At 34.9% G+C, this 21,235-nt stretch overlaps 1 protein-coding gene across 2 annotated transcripts in view; it reads left to right on the forward strand.

Annotated features, from left to right (window-relative positions):
• Positions 1–21,235, forward strand: part of LOC147063680 (beta-1,3-glucan-binding protein-like) — a 67,286-nt gene that overhangs the window by 21,609 nt on the left and 24,442 nt on the right. For both annotated transcript variants that reach the window (XM_085959834.1, XM_085959833.1), the window contains one exon: positions 5,501–5,749. In XM_085959834.1, the coding sequence (XP_085815960.1) occupies positions 5,501–5,749 (249 nt within the window). The remainder of the gene's footprint in view (positions 1–5,500; positions 5,750–21,235) is intronic.

Here is a 21,235-nt window from a genome sequence, read left to right on the forward strand (position 1 = left end):
AAATGAATAAGTTCAACAAATGTGCAAAAATCAAATCAACATGAAAAGTATTTTAATTATATTGAACTGTACACACTGTACACACACGATAACCGCGTGGATTAAGCGCCGGTCTATATCTAGTGTCGAGGGTCCCATGTTCGAATCCTGGGTCTGGTAAGTTCACATATTGTAATTCAATTTCAATTCAATGATGACTACCGAGCCAACCTTCAGTCGTAAATTGTGCGGTGGCAAGCCAGGCAGATCCAATGAGTTTAAAAATTCAGTTGGATAGTTGGTTGCTTCGTCTTCGTTTGTTACACAGTCGATTGATTTGAAGGAATGCAGTGGACCAACGATTTGATTTTGAATAGTGAAGTTTAAGTGATCCACATCTTTGTTCTTTACCGCAAGAATGCTCGTTCAATCAACCAATTGTCATGTTTGTGATTAGCAATGATGTTCGGTAACACTTTGTTGATGAGTTCGTCCTTGGTTGAGACGAAATTGGAAAAATTCAACGGAAACGAAATCAATCCGCTCGATTCATCGACAGGAACACGGCCGTTACCGATAGTCAGCAATTGCTTGGAGAAATCTTCGGCAGATGGATCGTTTAGCAATGCAACTCGCATGTTTGTCGTCAGCTGAAGTGTCTTCACATAGTACCACAGAGTCGATGATTTGAGGCAAGCATTTATTTTATCAGCAGCGGTCGATCTTGGAATGACTGGTAGTGTTTGGCGAAAATCGCCAGATAGTAGAATCATTGCGCCTCCAAAACTTCTTGAGTCATTGCGCAGATCTTTCATAGTTCGATTGAGTGCTTTCAATGCGCGTTTGTGCGCCATTGTGCATCTATCCCAGGTGATGATTTTACTTGCTAACAAAACTTTGGCCATTGCTGAGTATTTCGCAATGTTGCATGTCGGTTTTTCAGTCGGCAATTTCAACGTTGAATGAGGCGTTCGGCATCCTTTTAACAACGTGGCCGCTATCCCAGAAGAAGCAACTGCTACAGCATTTTCGGATCTCGCACGAAGCCAAAATCAATGACATGAGGAATGTCTTCCCAGTTCCATCGGGCGCGTCGAGGAAAAATAAGCCACCATTTCCATCATCAATTGCCTTCATTAACGTATCGTACACTTTCTTCTGTTGAGGGTTCAACAGTGGTACATTCGTTCGAACTGATTGGTTCAATGCATCTCGATCATATTCACGATCACGTTCCAATTCTCGATTGAAAGCGTCGTTCATTCCACGATGTGGCGTTGGCATTCCTAACTTGACTAAAAAACTGCCGCACATGAGGTAACACATGTATTCGATCAAAGCAAAGCCTGATTATGTATCTCTTCATTCACCTCGAGATCGGGATTCCCTGAATTGACACAAATTCGATGTAAAATGTCTTCTGACTTGTCATCCTTTCACTTGTTCCATAGTTTAGGTGGATTCGATGGGAAGCATGTCGAAATAATGATAGCAAATAATGTGCGTATCTGATTTGGAGATGCAGAAACAATTGCTTCAGCGATTTTCATATCCCAATGAGTATCGTTTTCAAGCAAATTGAGCTGTTGACATGAAGCACGAAATGTTGGACACACTACACCATTGACAGTTAGACATTTCGACTATCATTCTTTCTTTTGTTTGTTTGTTTCTTCTTTATTGTTTCTGTCATGTATCCGAGATGGCGTTGTATACGCATTTAAATTTTTTGTGATTTTCTTTTATTTTCGAATGCGCGAGGTTTTCATCGTTCAAATTCATCGATGTCAGTCAAAAGCCTTTCCATACAAAATGTATGAGAAAATTAATTTTCTTCATAATTTATTTTTTCCGTGATTTATCCAATGTTTTAATAATTATTCTGCTATTCGGGGTGGAGACAAATCCAACAAATTAAAGATCATAAAAATCGGTCCAGCCGTTCTCGAGTTATAAATGGTGTAACTAACCCGACTTTCTTTTATATATATAACGACTAAAAACTTCCTTTATTTTAATAAACATCGTAAGGCATAATAATTCTCAATCTAAATCAATATTATAAAAATTGGGTAGGTAGGTACCTGTCAAGTAATTACATAAGTAGTTAATCAATCAAACTACTGAAACATTATTATACTTAGCAGATAACTTACTTAATATTTTGTTTGTAATTTCATACTATCTTAAAATACGCAATAATGCATAATAATATACATGTTTAAGCTTTATTATAATATTAAGTCGATAAAACGCTGAAATACTCGTATAATGTTATTTTCATTCTAACATCTAACATTATTTTTAATATTTGTTGTAAATATAAATGAGTACCCATGTATACACAATAAATTAATTGATTATGCACATCTTTAAGTTCTAACGAGGGAAGGATTATTTTCATCATAAGGCATAATAATTATTCTCAATCCATATTAAAAATGTGTAAAGTGCGAAATGTATAAGGTACGACTACTGAGAAGATGGAAGCATATTAAACTGACTTGCTTATTTACTCCAAGAAATCGTAACGTACGTCTATTCCTTTGCGCATTTAATTCAACTGTACGGCGTCCAATCCTCCCGGCGGCCAATTGGGTCGGCGTCCAATTGGGCCGGCGTCCGATTGTACCGGCGGCCAATTACCGGAGGCCAATCGCCGGAAGCCAGTTTGCGGTGCCAAATCGTCCCATTCCCTTCCTATCATCTTTACCAATATCGACCTGAACCATTCCACTGCTGGATTAAGGTCTCCCTAGCCTGATTGTACTCCTGTCAATCCACCACTACTCATCAATCAAATCAATCAAACATCAATCCACTGATGGATGAAGGGTTCCGCCACCTGATTCTGCTACTAGCGGTTAAACGAATTTGTGATATATCTGAATATCGGTGATATTATATTTATCTACATAATCATATCGTCATCATCAACCAGGATCAATCCACTGCTGAATGAAGGGTTCCGCAACCTGATTCTATTACTAGCGGTTAAACGAATTTGTAATATTATACCTATTTCTATCATTCTTTTCAACATTGACCTGAACCAATCCACTGCTGGATAAAGACCTCTCTAGCCTGATTCTATTCCCTTCTGTCATTTGAATTGTTATTAAATTATATATATTTATATTGCCCGTGAGCCTGAATCAATCCACTGGTGGCTGAAGGCCTCTTTAAGTTGGTTGTTTTTCTGTCGGTTATATGAATTGCAATATTTATAAAAATTGCTGATTTTATATTTACCCATTCATAATATCGTCATTATCATCATCAACCAAGATTCATTCCAACAGTGAAATTTCAAACTGTCTGACGTGAATGAAAATCCATCCCGAAAGGAAAACTATAGCGCCGTCTATACATACTCTACAATTATATTAAAATCCAATACCATGTCATTAGGACGCCAAGCCATCTGCAAGACCTAGCGAGACAGACTGGCGAGAGCCAGCTGGCTCAGCTAGTAATATTATAATATCACCCGTTGTTTTAATATGATTTCTATCATTTATGTCAGATTGTTTAAAATAAAGATTTAAATTTGTTTCATTCTTTACAATGGCAATTTTATCTTAGTCAGTAGATTCAAATTTGGCATAAATTAGTACTAATGTAATCCATGGAAATTGGTAGCCTCAAATATCTTTAGGTAATTATTCAATAAAAAAATAGTGTGCGAATAGCCCTAAAGAACTATTTAAAAAAATCAAATTTGGAATAATATCTACTTTATCTATAGATTCTGTACAAGTCAGACATTGTGTACATGTGAATTGTATGAAGATTATAGTTTTCTCACCGGAAAAAAAAATGATGTTAACCAATATTTGAATTAAAACAATCGGTTCCATTTGTAAATAAAAGATTAGAAGGTCTTAAACGACGAAAATGTCATTTTGTTAGACGTGAACAGTAAATATGGCGACCGTACACAGTATGTAAGAAAATATCGGATATAAACGTGACGTACCTGTAAAATGGTCAGGACAATTTTGAAATGACTCAATTCAATCGGTAGATAATTCGGTAGCGCACAGATCGAAGTGAAGATGTAAAAATATCGGTCAAATGAGCAGTTAGTGCGTTTTCTAAAATGTCTTATGATAATAATAGTATCAGATTATATTCTCTTACTTCATCGTGGCCCCCATTTTAGCAGGTGATACTAGTGACATAAGTAAAATATTGGACAGCTCTGCAATCCTCTATATTTAAATTTTAAAATTCATTTTTGTCACCATTAAAACATTTTTGACAAACTATTATTAATCAGATCAACTGGCGCACATACTTTATATTATTTATTTATGTTCCGGTGAGATTTTAATCGTGAATTGATTCATAATTTTATTGTAACTATTTTTGACAAATTTTATTCATTGTTTTGCACATTATTTTATTACTCAATGAATATTATATTTTTAATGTCTTTTTAAACGATCGTAACAAACAAAAGTATTGGCCGTCATTTTTGACTGTTCTATAAATCAAAAGAAATTAATTATATTACTGTCCGTAGGCATTTTGGTTAGCACCTTAATTAGTTAAACCAACTATTAATACTACTTCTATCTAAATTCAAGTTTGCTGACATTTCACTTTTATTGACATAATAAAATATATTCCCGTTTTAAATGGTCATTTTTTCTAAATTCACTTGGTATCGATGTGTCTAAGATTCTACCATAATCCATAGATCATGGTACAAATATTTTTGAAGTTATACTTCTTTTGGGACGTAGTAAAATTGAAAAGATTGAGATTAACGCAAGTTCGATCCTGCCGGGTGTCTTACTTTTTTCGAAAAAGAATTTTTCTATTGGCTATATTTTCTCATGAGTGTTTTCAGAATTATTTATTTTCAAAATAGTTAATTATTGATATATAATTTGATTTATTAATAGAACTAGCGCTTACGTAATCGAACTCCATTATAATGGTTTTGAAACAACGTTATTTTTGAAGAATCATTTTTTATGATAAGAATAATACACCAAATTTATTAATGTAACATTCTTTAATTGAACATATTTACATCATTTTTAAACACAGAAATATATAACCACTAGAAAAAATCTTTTTAAATAAAAATATGACATCCAGCAGGTTCGAACCTGCGCTCCCCGGGATTCACGCCTAGGTCCTGACCACTAAGCTATATATGTCTTATCTAATTGCGACGAAAATAACTTTCGTTAGTTAGTATTGGAAATCGACTTTTGTATTTTAAATCAAAGTATTGCATTACCTTAAAACGTATTAGGACTTGCCAATAACTTAATATAATATTTTTTTTTATTATTCAACGAATGATTCACGATTTTTCTAGTGGTTATATATTTCTCAGAAGTGTTTTCAAAGTATGTATGCTAAGTAAAAGATATTTTTGTTAATTCTACTTGCATTGCGTCATTTACGTTGCAATGACGTTGCTGTTTCGGGCAATAAACCAATCTTCGGGAACTTTGTTTCAAAACCATTCAATTTATTGATAGTCAACATTCCTTTTCAGAATTATATCTTCAACCTCAGACGTCAGTGTACGGCAAGTCCGGATACAAGTCTGGAGTCATCAGAGTGGCCTTCTCGCGAGGAAACCGGTACATCATAATCGATGGCGAGAACTATGGCAACATTTTCCTATCCGGTGGAGTTGTTCTCGATACGGACGAACCCTGCAGGAGTAGCTCAATAGCCACGAAGATTACAGACGTGGCGTGGGGAAAAGAGTTCCATACGTATGGCATCGTTTGGACAAAGGGTGAGTAGAGTTGGGTTTAGGGAATTTCCCGACTGGAATTCTCGAGAAATTTTCGAGATTTTCCATCCTGAATCTCGAGAATTGAAATTTTTTACATTTCGGGAAATCCCGGATCTCAAGAATCTTTTCTCGGGATTTCTTTATTATCAAATATTAATTGAAAAAACGCTTTTCTATATGAAAAAAGAGGGCAGAAAATACAAAACTTTTCATGACTGATCGGGACATTTAACACAATTAAGCCAACGTCGACAACAACAGGGAATTTAGTGTCTCAAAAGCGTACGCGATTGACAGTCTGTGTTTTTTATAATTATATTTTAATAAGTAATGTTTTGAATTATTTTTGTTTTCCTACTTCTATTTTGTTTGTCTTTTTACATAAAAAAAATCATATGTTTTTGGAATTTGTCTGTTTTTACACTGATTTTAGGATAATAATCAAATAATAAAATACAAATAACATATATTATTATGCTAGTAAAAAATATATAACATCAAAACCACTACAATTTTAGGTATATGAGTCACAAAACAGACGATAATTCTGGCTTATTTTTCAAAATTGAATTATGTCGAAGTACTTTGAAGTAACTATAAACTATTACTGTATTAAGTAGACAGATGTACAAATTTATGGAAGATACATCATGTATTGAATAAAATCTCGGTAATAATATAATAACAGGTTTTTTTTTAAATTTCCCGACATCTCGAGAATTCTCGAGAATTCTTTTCTGGAAATCCTGAATCTCGAGATTGAGATTTTCTCGGGAAATACCCAAAAGTGTGAGAAAATAATATCTTATAACAAAGATTATTTTTTGGAGGGAGATACGCGATAGGTAACCGAAGAAAACTTTTTGAGTTTTGTTTGAATCTTCAGTATTTTTCTTAGTAACATTTACTGTAACTGCTCATATTCGTTTTTTTCACATCTAATAAAATAATAATAATGCAGTTTTATGATATTACTATAATATATCTCATCGCTAATTTTCTACAAACACGTACCTCAAAAATACAACTTTTCAGGAGAGGCATATAACAACTTTATTCTCTCAGTTAGAAATAAATTTTCTTTTATGAAATATTCATTTAGTATAGTTACACATATTTTCATGAAAAAAATTGTATGTTTCTTTAATTTATCGCACTATATTTTCGACCGATCAGTCATATTGTCGAAGATATGAGAATGCGTTGCAACTTTACTGTGAATATTACTGCAACAAACACGTATCTTGACTTACGAAAGAGAACTTCAGTATAATCATCTGTCGGAGGTCAGTATTCTGTATACTTATAAACACGTAACCGAAGATACAAGTTTATAATAATTATATAAAAGTCTTTTATTGTGATACGAGTTTTTTGTTATTGCTTAAATCTATTATGTTCTGTACATTAGAGGATTAACCACGGAAGTCCAGTTTTTACCGTTTCTGAGTTAAATATGCAGAAAATTTTCTTTTATTTCATTACACAAATGAATGTAACACTGAAGTCCATAAGTAGTAAATTAACCGATATAGCTAATTAAAAAATCACTGAAGTCCAATTCACTTTAGTGCATAAACAACGGGGTCCTTTTTACGATGTTTATGCTCTAAGAAAAATGTTAAGGTGATGTCTCTAGGTAAAGTTGTTATCGAAAAATAGCTAGAAAAGTTTATTAATCGGTAAATATATATTCAAAAGTAATGAGAAAAATAAAATAATAAATTAAAAAGTATCGTGGAGTTCTGTATTCCAAAAATACGTGTCAAATTCGGTACATTTATATCGGGCGGCAAGAATGAATTATGTAAGTTTTATTATCAAAATTACGATAAAAATGTACGAAAATCTATTACCTAGGGAAACGCTAAACGGAAATTGGAATTTATTATATCCTTATATCTTTTTTTCAAATTTAAAAAACATCGATTTAGAGGTTAGAAAGCATGTAATTAAAATCGAAAAATCTCGGTTTAAACGCAGAAAATGGCGAAAAACGCTTAGCGTTTCTATTAAAAATATTATTTATTAATTTTTAGGCCAGTTATTTAAATTTAATCTTGTATTTTTGTATATTAACGAATCGATTGTAAATAAAATGAATATTTGACAAGACTTGATCGACATGTGCTGCTAACGCGAAAATAAATCGAACCATTTTTGAAACAATACTTGCATAGATTAAAAAATACACACACACATACATTGAAAATAAAGGTTCGCCAGGTACGAAGACAAGCACTCTGTTAATTCTGCTGTGTCAATAATATTTTTTTTGCGATATTGGAGCATATGTCAATGGACTACATATATCAACATCCACTTTCTGAAATAGTGTTGTGTAATTATTTCAGATATTTATTACTATTTTAACGTACCTCCCTTTTATAAAGCGATTTTAAAATAAATATAGTTTCATAATAATATAAAGAAAGCATACGAGCGAAAATGCCTAAGATACTTCTGACACACATCAAATTTAATCTTTGTCTAGTGACTGTACAATTTATCCCTATTTATGTTAAGTGTTTAAAATGTTATAAGTAAAAAAAATCGTCTATTCACGTGGTAGTCGCGAAAATTATGAACAATATACAATGTTAAAAACAATAAGAATTGTTAAAATTTCTAGTCACAATATTATTCAAAGACAAATTAACCCGATCAAAACAGCCTTGACAAACTTCCACTTCACTAACTTTTGTTCTATATGTTTATCCTGGATACAGCGGCAAACACATTTTGAAAATAGCCGATATACTGGATTATTTGTCAGTTTGGGTTAGTTTAGGTTAGATTAAGTTAGATTAGGTTAGGTTAGGTAATCCTAACAAATAATCTAGTGTATCGGTTATTTTCAAAATGTGTTTGCCGCTGTATCCAGGATAACCGACTTGTACCCTAACTTTAATTACATACATACTATTGTACTATATTTGGGCCATCGAACGTTCATTCCTGTCTACGGCCTTAAAATTATTATCTACGTGCCTATTATAACTGTCTGTCGTCCTATCAAAAAGTGGAGGTTGATAATTTAGTGTGCTGAAAATAGTAAGAATAAGAAAGAAATAGAAAGAATATACGCTATGCTAGGGCTACGCTAGAGTAAACAATTCAGTGAATGAACACATAAGAGATGAATTTGAATTCAAATAAATTAAATTAAAACAACGATTAAATTAACTAAGAAAATTATAACAATAGGTAGGTACAATAAATTGTGTATAACCGTAGTATTACTAATTTTATGCCGTGATGCTTTGATAGTTGGACTTTTCATAATATTTTGATCACTATTTAGTTGCTCATTTATCTGCCACATCATAAAGCCGTAAATATTGTTTTTTTTACGAAGCAATCATAAATACAAAAAAATAAGATCTACTTTTCAATCATAGTAGATACCAAGGAATATGGTATAGGTGTTGATAATTTTTAATTATTTAATCGAGATCTTCAGGGAATTACAAAAGTACACACCTAGAAACCACTGGGTTTCTTTTTATATCTCCAAATCCATTTCACTTACATAACATAGGTAAAATAAATATAACTATCTTTTATTTTATCTTGCATTTTCGTTAAAATCGACATTAGATTTTTTCAAAGAAATAACGTTCTGTCTTTTTCTTAGAATAGTATGTAATCAGTGGTGCACTTACCTCAAATTCTAAATTTTTTTCTTATGTTTTACATTTTTTTTACATTTGTCACTTATTTTGTCCTTGGGTTTGCTTATCAAGATTTGTTCCCATGTTTATTTACGTTTTTTCTTACTTCCAACTTCTTTTTTATTCAATTTGTTGCGTGTCTTACTTTATTTTTATCTCGGATATAGTTAGTTAGTTAATACAAACCTTCTACTCTCTGGAGGCCCATATGATCCCATTAGGATCGGACATGGTTGAAACGAAACGAATTGGGATGTCTATATATCGACTATGTCATAATTATTATAACTACAGTCGAACTCGGTTATTACAATCTCGGAAATAGCGAGATCTCGGATGTAATGAGGAAACAATCATTGACATTTGGTATATGATTTTCTCTTTACATTTTTTTCACTGCTATAACGGGAAACTTATCGGATATACCGAGCTAAAATACTGTTAATGTGTTGATCGTTTAAAAACATTTCGACCCTAAGCAATAAAATCCGATTGGACAAGATGCCGCCGGGGACGGATTACGTTTATGACACTAGTTAAGTGTCTAATTGTTGTTTTCGCCGAAAATAAAAATACCTATTCTCTGATATAACGAGTACCGCTTATAACGAGCAAATTCAGCCGGTCCAACCTTCCTCATAATAACCAAGTACGACTGTATATTCCTTATTTTGTTTAATAATATTTCGAATGGCATTTGTTTTGCTATTCATTTAATATCCTTTTTTTATTCCACCTCTAGAAATTCGATGTAATTGTCAATTGTTCAAGATTAAACTCAATCTTATAAACATTTGAACTTAAATGTTCATTTACTACTATAAATAAACTTTACTGTAGAAAAATATTTATATTAGTATTGACAACGTAAAAAAATCTGGTTCATTGACTGGACAGGTTACCTTTTATTGCCAGTGTAAAAAAACTACGGTAAACAAAATGAAAAAATCATAAACACTTTAAATCAAATCAAATAGACATGTCAGAATTGTAAATATTTTATGGGTTTAATATTAATTGTAAATATTTTTACATAGGTAAGTAAATATATAAAAAATTTAAATCAAGCTTATGATTTTTAATATGTGGCGACACTCAATATTTTATTTTAGATTTTATTGTCATCTGGTTGCGATCGACCAAAGTTTTTAGTAATCATTTTTAGAAATTCATGGTAAGACGCCTTTAGATGGCGTTGAAGTCACATTTCATCGTAAATTGAGGCAGAGGCTTCACCTTAATAAACCATTATAATAATTCCATAAACACGGAAGTCCGACAAACGTTAGGTAGGTACGTATTATCTATACTATAATTTTCGTTTTTCTTTGTAAAAATCCACACGCGCAGTCGGATTTCGACAAAATTTGGACAGTAGACGGGGGCTGACGAGCCGGAGTGTATGGTTGGGGTCTCAAATTTCAGATTTAACCCGTTGCAACCCGGGGATAGTTTTACGGTTTTTGCGGAAAAAAAATCGCCGCGTACAAGGTCTTGAAACGCGGAAGTTAATGCTGCAACCCCCATTTTTTATTGAAAATGTCGCTAAAATGTGTACATTTAAAAAATATTGGCGTTTATTTCAGCTTGATTGGAGGTCAAATGGCAAAGTTAGATTAGAAAAACTAATAACCGCCAGGTTGGCGCGGGCGACGTGTTACGCGTAGATCGGAATGCTTCACTCACGGACAATAATTGTATGTATTGGCATCAGTGAGTCTATTCTACACTTGTCGAACACTAAAGTGATAAATAGTATCAAACTTAGGGTAGGGTTGTATCAAAATATTAGCACTTATTGTAACAATTACACGAAGTTGGTTTTTATTGTTGCAATAAGTGCGATATTATAACAGCAGCAAGATAGATGCTGTTAAAATATAGCACTTATTGCAACAATAAAAACCAACTTTGTGTAATTGTTAAAATAAGTGCTAATATTTTGATACAAACCTACCCTAAGTTTGATAATATTTATCACTTTATTACTTAGGCGGTCGATAAGCATAGAATAGACCCACAGAGCCGGAATGCGTGGCCGGAGTCCCGAATTTTAGTTTTAACCCGTTGCACCCCGGGGACGCATCAGAGCCGAAGTGCGTGGTCGGGGTCTCGAATTTCAGTTTTAACCCGTTGCACCCCGGGAACAGTTTTATAATAATAAATAGAATTTTTAATACTTTTTTATATATTTAAATGCAATAAATGTACAAAAAAATAAAAATTTAAAATATTATATTTTTTACTTTTTAAATTCAATTCCTTGCACTCTACGTAACTCTAGGGCAGCGCCGGGCGATGCAGCTAGTTATGCATAAACAAGTATTACAAAAATTTTTGATTTATTCTCCAAAGAATATAACCACATGAATGAACCCAAAATTGTGGCTCTATCGCCATATACCTATTGAAAATGGATTTTCAATTAAATAAAATAAAAATTTAATTCGGGTTTGATTTGCCAAGCAATGATACCTGTGACGCCTGCGATAGCCCTAAAGCCGCGTTGACACGGTCCAAGTACGATCCAAGTAGACTTGGATAGGAATAATTAGTATGAAGATGTCTCATCCAAGTGACAGCTTCATATTATTTATTCCTATCCAAGTGACAGCTCCATACTATTTATTCCTATCCAAGTTAACTTGGATGAGTAGGACGCGGTCCAAGTAGCTTGGATAGGAATAATTAGTATGAAGATGTCACATACGAGTGCATTTGGATGGCACTCGGTCCAAGTGTACTTGGATCGAGTGCCATCCAAGTTAACTTGGATAGGAATAAATAGTATGAAGCTGTCACTTGGATGAGACATCTTCATACTAATTATTCCTATCCAAGTCTACTTGGATCGTACTTGGACCGTGTCAACGCGGCTTAAGATGAGTGTTAAAGATGTCAATATTTCTTTTGAAAAAAAGAAATTCAAAGACACCTTTTGGAAGACCACATACAGGAAACAGCTGCAATTAAATAAGATTGATAAAACTCTCGCAACAGAAAAAATTACCAGTATGAAAGTAATAATGGTTGACTTTGAGAAGTGTTTACCTACTCCATATAGTTTCCATCTGAGAAAATTGTGGACTCTGAATTTTACAATTTACGATTATGCAAGTGGTGAGTGAGACACAACACTGATGTGGATGAAATAAAAAGTGGAAGGGGTGACAATAAGGTCGGCTGCTGCTTGATGAAATGGGCATCTAGCAATGTTTTAGCAAATATTGAAGAGCTGACGATTTGGTATGATAATTAATTGCCCTGGCCAAGATAGGAATATCATGATTGTTTTTTCATATACCTCGTTTCTGAAAACCATTCCTACGCTGAAAATCATAAATCACAAATTCCTATTACGAGGCCATACACACATGGAGATAGACACTGACCACTCTATAACAGAACGTCAAAAAAGATGCTGAACGGTATGCAGATTGTTACCTCATGGGATTGGGTTCAGTTTGTAGGAACATTGCTCTAGGGATTGCACACCTTTTTTTTCTTTTTTATTTATATCTTAAGATGGTGCTGGTTATCTACGTTATCAGGCGTTAAAAGTTCTCCGATGAAGATTTCCAAACTGTGGACCTCCGACCTTCTCGCTCGCCGTAAAACGCCGCAAACTTTTTAAAAGCTGACAAATTTTTCCCCGTAGATACCAAGTCGCAATGGCCGACCGGTCCAACTGAAGGTCAAACCAACTTGAGAAGCTCTTCCCTTTCAACCGACATAATATGGAGACACTCCCAGAGGATGTGATCGGCATCCTGCAATTCGGCACATAAGCAAGTCGGAAATTCTATTAGGCCAAGAGCTTCGAGGCAAAACCACCGTGTCCGGTTAAGATCTGCAAACTATGAAACAATGGATATCTCCAGAATTTCAAGAATTTTATGATAGAATTCCACATAATTCCTCATCAGCTGATGTCCCGGAGAATGACCAGGAATAATTCTCATTGCATTGATTTTTTTTCTAGAGCAATAATAAATTTCAAATAATCTTGTACTTATGTAAATTAAAAAACATATAATTCCTTTTCATATTTAGACTTACTGAACTATTTTGTGTATTTATAAAAAAATAATTATTAATAATATGATGCACAGGAAATAAAAATAATTTATTCCTACCTATATGAACTTCCGTGTAGGGTCTAGGACGATTTGGCACCGCGAACTGGCCTCCAGCGATTGGCCTCCGGTTATTGGCCGCCGGTACAATCGGACACCGACCCAATAATTGGCCTCCGGGACGATCGGACGCCAGTACAATCGGGGGCTGGCCCAATTTGACACCGGCCCAACTGGCCGCCGGGAGATTGGACGCCGCACCGCTGAATAAAATGCGCAAAGAAAAAGACCTACGTAACGACTTCGTAGAGAAAGTAGACACGACACTTTAATAAATGCTTCTATCTACTTATTGGTTGTACCTAATACATTTTGCGCTTAATATATTTTTATTATGATTGATAATAATTATTATTTATGCTTTATGCTGTTTATAAAAGAAAAGAATTCTTTTCTCGCCAGAGCTTGAAGATGTGCATAATTAAGTAATTTATTGTGTATTATTCATATTAAAAACAACAAATATTAATGATGAATTGGTTAGTTAAAATATTATCTTTCGGCGTTTTCTCGATTTCATGTTATTATAATTGAACTTTATATGTGTATATCACCCGTAAATAAGTATTTTGAAGATTATGAAATTACAAACAATATAAGTAGGTAAACTACTTGAAAGGTATTTACATATTACAATATATATTATGTTGACAAAGCGAATTTGTAACTTTATTGGAAGTTTTAGTCATTTTTATTTAAGTATAGTTCATATATATATGATGTTTATAAAAATAACGGAACTCTTTCCTCGTCTTTTAAAGATGTGCACAATTAAATTTACGTATTTTTATTTATATTTACGAATCTGTAGGTGTCCCTATAAAGGGCATACACTTACATTAACATAAAAGGGTATATGTTATGCGAAATTCAACTTTACAGAAAGCGAGGAAAACACCAAATAAAAACAGTAAGTAACCAAAATATATGTATTCGTATATGGTAATTTTTTTAGGTTTATTAAATGTATATGATTTAAAAGACAACCATAAAACACTAAAGCTATTGTTATTTATTTCGTCGTGTGTTTTTTTATTTTTTTGCCTGTTTCTAGTTTATTAGTTAAATTGAGCCAGTTTGAATGAAAATAATATTCTTTCAGACTTTTTTAAAATTAAAACAATACATTTTAAAGTGTGTTTTAGGGTAAATAAAAATATCTTTAAATATTTAGGAAAATAATCTGCTGTAAATATTTTAGTAGGTTGATGGATAAATATGTAAAATAACTTTAAAATTAACCATTAGGTCATTCGGTCATTATCCTCCCAAAATAAATACCTTACAATCGACATAATAATATTAATAATATGTATAATGTCATATAATAATATTAATAATAATCGGTGGATTTGAAATTATAAGGCGTACGCTATGTTTTTGTTTTGTATTCTCGATGGGCGAAAATTCGCCGCCAACGTCCGGCGATTCAATTCTTGCTTGCTTAGTATATTGCCTTTTTACTTTTAGCTGGAGTTCCGGGGCTAGGCCCCCTATCTCCTTCATCTGTGGTTGATGGCTATTGGTAGGCTTTGGCATTGCGCGTGTCCCTGTAATTACATACAGGGGCACGCACAGGTTTATAATCTCACATACAAACATATTTTATTTAATAAAATAAATACAAAGAAGAAACATTTCTTTTATTTATAAATAACTGTGATATGACCCAGCTTCAGGTCGTATCTCTGGTCGGGTTGATTCCGGTGAAGTTCTCTGCAGTGACATTGATATTCCGATGGTCCAACCCCGCCGAGCAGTATTTAATCTTTTATACTTGAATCCCAGTGTCATGATAATGAGTGGTAAGTATTTAAATTTTTTTAATACTTGGGAGGAAGGTTCCCTCCGCCTGCACCTATGTCAGGCGGTGGGGTGCCCTTCGTCTTTTATTATCCTCGGGGGGAGGTCGGGTATCAATGTCTATTCTTGATGCGCTGAAAATAACAGATTAGTCGCTTGGTTAAAAGGGAGTCTGTGGTGAGGATGTGAAGGAACTATGGTGGATGCTTGTCCAGCAGGATTGCCTTCGGCCTCCTATAGACGTAGTCTGTGTCGCTTCCATTTTCGATCTATAAATTTTTAATAGACGCGTTGGGATGGTTTATCATGGATTTGTAGAATCTCTTCGACAACTTCATGATATGTTCGTGGATGGTTTCAATGTTAAGGTCTCTGTGGAGTGTAGTATTGCGTACATACCACGGTGCGCCCGTGATTCATCGCAATGCCTTGTTTTGAATGGTCTGAAAGAGTTTAATGTGTCTAGGATTTGAGTAAGCCCATATGGGGCTTGCGTACGTGATTGTTGGTCTGGTGATTGCTGTGTAGAGCAGAAGTTTTGCTCGAGTAGACAGTTTACTCTTGGGACCCATCATGGGTAGAAGTCTTGAATTAACTATTACGGCTTGGCGTTTTTTCTCTAGAATGTGTTTATTAAATGTGAGTTTGTTGTCTATCGTAAGACCTAGGTATTTAACCGACTTATCCCAAGGGATTATGTGGTTGTGCATTTTGAAATTTATCATTTAAGGCGGTGCCTATTCGTATGCTTGGCAAAGTGAATGGCAGCGCTCTTAGCTGGATTAATATGAATACGCCATTTATCGCACCAGTTGGATATTTGGTTTGCCGCTGTCTGGACTTGCTTAATTGCTTTGTTGAGATTGAGCGATTTGCTTAGGATAGCTGTGTCATCTGCGTATTGGGCAACGATGGTCGAGCTACCGTAACTGTCGGTGGGAATCGGTATGTCCTTTGTGTACAAGTTGTACAGGGTGGGACCTAACACGGAACCTTGTGGGACTCCGGCTGTGGGTATTTTTGTTGTGGATCTAATTCCATTAAGTTTAACATTAAAGCTCCTATTCCGGAGAAAGGAGCTTATTATGTTGATCATGGCTATGTCGAGTCCTGATTCTGAAAGCTTGACTATAAGGCCTTTGATCCAGACCTTACCAAAGGCTTTTGCTATGTCTAGAAAGAGTCCTGTTGTGAAGACTTTATAATTAAATGCTTTGGTTATGTATTCGATTACCCTAAGCAGTTGATGGTTGGTCGAATGTCCTGCTCTAAATCCGTGTTGGATTTCTGGGATGAGGTCTGCTTCATCGATCATGATTTGAAGTCTGCGTTTTATGACTCGTTCAAAGATTTTACTTAAGGTCGGTAATAGGCTAATAGGTCTATGATTTTCTGGACACGTCAGGTCCTTGCCGGGTTTTGGAATAAGGACTATGACCGCTACTTTCCAGGCTGCTGGAAAGTATTGGAGCTCTAAGCTGGCGTTAACTATCTGCGTAAGTATTTCTATACCTCTGTCTGGGAGGTTTTTGACGGCTCTGTTTGTTAGACCGTCATTACCAGGGGATTTCCGGTTATTAAGCCACTTAATGAGGCAACCGATTTCCGTGACCGTGGCCGGCGTTAGAGGATTTGGTGGAGGATCTGACCTCTTATTGTAAATATCCCTGGCTTTCCTGGTGATTTGTCTGACATGATTAACTATTTCTGAATTATTCCTGTCTATAGTGTTTGGAGAGAATTGTTTTGCTATGCTGATTGCAAATGCTTCAGCTTTATCTATAGAAGAATATACCGGGCCATTCGGTCCCTGGATATGTGTTATCTTCTGCCTAGTCTGTCTTAAAATTTTTGTTAGGGACCAGTATGGTGGGCTGCCCTTGACTAAATTATTGACTTTTTGGCACCAACTGGCGTCATCAAGTTCAGCTAATTCTTTCCTAATCTCTGGTATCAACCTGTTGTATATCGTTTTGGATGCGCGGAGTTTTTGCTTCTGCCATTCCAAACGTGCTTTATTTTTCTCTCTGATTTTATCTTTAAGGCGCTGTGATATGTCTGGGCGGAGTGTATGATTTGATGGTCTAACTACGGTGGCTGAGTTTACGGCTTCTAGTATTTCGCCCGTGAATGTCGCGACTGCGGAGTCTATGCTCTCCTCAGTGTTGAGAAGGGTTGGTTGCGTGAGTTTTTCGTCTAACGTTGATTTAAAGTCTTCCCATGAGGTTTGGGTTCTGATGCGTCTGTTAATTGCTAGGACCACATTTGATGGGTCTCCTAAGTGTAAAAGAACCGGCTTGTGATCTGAGGATAGTTCGTGAACTACGCTGATTTCGTGAAGGAAATCAGTGTCCGCGAGTAAAGCAAAATCTATAATAGAAGGTTGACCTATGTTGTTTAAAGGATAGCGCGTGGGCTCGATGGAGCTGCTAAGGTTATGTTATTATCTTCAATGAATTTGTAGATCATTTTACCTCTGAAGTCCCTAGAGCGATTGCCCCAGGCTAGGTGCTTGGCATTAAAGTCGCCCGCAATGACTACTGAGGTAACGTTAGCGTCCAGTAAGCTATCTAGATCTGACCTGTTAATAGAGTCGTCCTTTTTATAAGGAGGAACGTAGACTGAAGTGAATTTAACGCTGCTGGAGGAGCGAGTATTAACTATGATTGAGCATGATTCTAGTGCCCGGCTTTGTGGGGTCGGAGGTGCCTCACAATGGTCTATATGAGACTTAATAAAGATAGCGGTTCCGCCACCTCTGTTAGTTGGTCTGTCTGTTCTGTAAGTGGTGTAGTTTGGAAAACGGATGCGGGAGGTAGGTTTAAGGTGGGTCTCGCTAACTAGGAGTATGTCGATGTCGTACTTGGATAGGAAATTGATGATTTCCCCCTTATCAATAATTAACGTACCGCGAGCGTTCCAGATGGCCGTCTGTAGAGAGGACGGATTGGTCTTAGTAGCCATTTTGTTGGACAAGTTTCGTGGCTTGAGCTACCATGGCGGTAGCTTGCTCCATAGTCTTTTGCAAATGGATAATTGCAGTTGCCAGACTTTTGAGGTCTGAATTGGAGTTGGTGGAGGGCGAGTTGTTTGCAATCGGATATTGGGTAGGGAAAGCGACTAACCTGTTATTAGTGTGCGTCGTCCTTCCGCTGCGATGGTCCGTTTGTTGGGGTCGTGTGTAGGTTGGGGCTTGGCGGGTCTCGTTCTGGGTAGGTTGGGTCGGCTGGGTTTGTCTCTGCCATGGGGGAGACGGCCAGGTTCGTCTGTGGTTGGGGTTGGTCTGTCCTGTCAATTCTTGACCCAAACTGAGAATTTTTATAAAATTTTCTCTCTCATTTTTCATACATTAGACAAAGAAAGATATAAAACAATATTCGACGCTTTAAGTTCCAAGGATGCGTGGATTATATGCCTCTCGGCCATTGTCCGAGTGTGAAACAAAAAATATTTTCAGCTAATTATGTGAAACAGAATGATCAAGTCGACTAGGGTCGCTTGCTACTGCCACGCCGGAGATTATTGTATGATGTATTTTTTCTGACAGTTGACAAGTTTCGACGAATGTATTTGGTTGTTTTAAACGTATGTAAATAGTTTTTGGTGCAGTTATTATACGAATATACACACAAAGTTTGGTTTTTAGTGATTTATTACATTTTTGTAAAGTTTTGTGGAATTTACGACGGTTTATTTGTTTGAACTGACACAAAATGTCTAATTCAGTGGATTATATTTTAAACGAAATAAAGAATGAGACATTTAACTATGATAAACGTCTACATGCGAAGATATTAGGCAGGTACATGCCGGATATGAAAATAGTTCAAACAACAAAAGAGAAAAGCAAAGATGTTAACAGATATTTCAACAAGAAAAGCTATCATTTTTGCGAATGGATATGTGGTTGCGATCGAAGGAATTTATTTTTTTGTTTTCATTGTTTAATTTTTGATTGCAAAAATGAAAAGCAATGGACAGAATTTGGTGTTGGTAATCTAAAACATCTCAAAGAAAAAATAAAAAAGCATAGCAAGTCAACAGCACACATAAATAATTCTATGAGTTTTGTTTTATTAGGAACAACAGATATCCGAATTCAGTTAGATAGTGCGTACCGCAGATCGATTGCTGATCACAATGAAACTGTCGATAAAAATCGTTTAATTTTAACAAAAATATTAAAGTGTATTCAATTTTGCGGATCGTTTGAGCTGGCCTTACGAGGCCATGATGAGTCTAAAGAGTCTGATAATCCTGGTATATTTCGTGGATTAATAAATTTCATGCAGGAAATAGATATTGTTATGAAGGAGCATTTAGAAAGGTCAACTTCATTCAAAGGAATTTCGAAGACTATCCAAAACGAATTGCTAGATTCAATATTAAAAGTCACTCAAGAAGAAATTAGATGTGACATAAAAAAATCTAATTACGTAGCTATTCAAGTTGACGGAACGACAGACAGCTCTACAAAAACGCAAATGGTTTTTGTTGTGAGATATTTAAAAGACAATATAGTATGTGAAAGATTTTGGAAGTTTGTAAATCCAGAGGTGTTCACGGCAATAGGATTAACAGAAGAAATTTTAAAAGAGCTGAGAATCTTGGAAGTTCTTCCCCGACAGCTAATAGCGCAAAGCTACGACGGAGCAGCTATAATGAGTGGAAAAACTGGAGGAGTTCAGACGAGAGTCCGCAAAACTTTTCCACTAGCACAGAACATCCACTGTTATGCTCATCAATTTAATTTAGTTCTGCAAAAAGCATCCACCATAACCACTAGTCTGAAAGTTTTTTTTGCCACAGTCCAATCATTTTCCGTATTTTTTTCGAGATCACCAAAAAGAACAAAAATATTAGATGAATTCGTCAAAGTGCGTCTACCGAAAGCAGCTCCAACTAGATGGTGCTTCAATGCTAAATGTGTGGAGACAGTTTTTTTGTACCGAGAAGACATTTTACAGTGTTTAAATTCAATACTGGACAGAGAAAATGACACCAATACCCTAAGTCAAGCCCAAAACTTAATAAATAATTTGGAAAAAAACACTTTTATTTATTGGTTGACTTTTTTTCACAAAATAATGCCTCATTGTCAAATTTTATTTAAAAAAATGCAAAAAAGAAACTTAGACGCTATTAAGATAAAAACATACATCGATAATTTTAAAAAATATATTTCCGAAATCAGAAATGAAGCTAGCACTAATCCGAATGCCAGCTGTGCAACGGGTGATCATAAAAAGCGACGGATAGATGACAATAGCAACGCAGTAGCAATTGAAGTCTGTGATACAATTATAGTGGAAATGGAAGCACGATTTACATCTAACGATCATCTCATTATATCCGATTTGTTCAATAAAGAAAATTACACTGATTTTAAAAATAATTTTCCCACAAGTCAAGTAAATTTGGTAAAACAGTTAGAAGAAATAAACATAACCAAGTTAAAAAATGAATTATTGATGTTTTATCAACGAGATGATTTGCATGGCGCTAATAGTGCAGTTTCTCTTCTACATTTTTTACTCAGCAATAATTTCAACGAAATATTTTCCGAGTCGATCAAAGTTCTCCAATTTATTTGCGTCATACCAATGACAACAGTAGAAAGTGAAAGATGTTTTTCCACTCTCCAAAGAATAAAAACCTTTGTACGCAATACGATGGGCCAAGATAGACTGACCGCTCTTGCAATGCTCAGTATTGAAAAAAAATATGTGGGAAAAATAGACAATTTTTATAATCGTGTGATTGATGATTTTTCAAAAAGTAAAGAAAGAAAAGTGTACTTAATTTACAAAAAAATATAACGCGTTGTGTGCAATTTCGGTTACGATGGGTTGGCGTTATGAAAAATGGACATT

This window comes from Rhyacophila brunnea, unplaced genomic scaffold (genome assembly GCF_057557595.1).
Source record: "Rhyacophila brunnea isolate RB1 unplaced genomic scaffold, BYU_Rbru_1.0 scaffold_9, whole genome shotgun sequence".
NCBI lineage: Eukaryota > Metazoa > Arthropoda > Insecta > Trichoptera > Rhyacophilidae > Rhyacophila > Rhyacophila brunnea.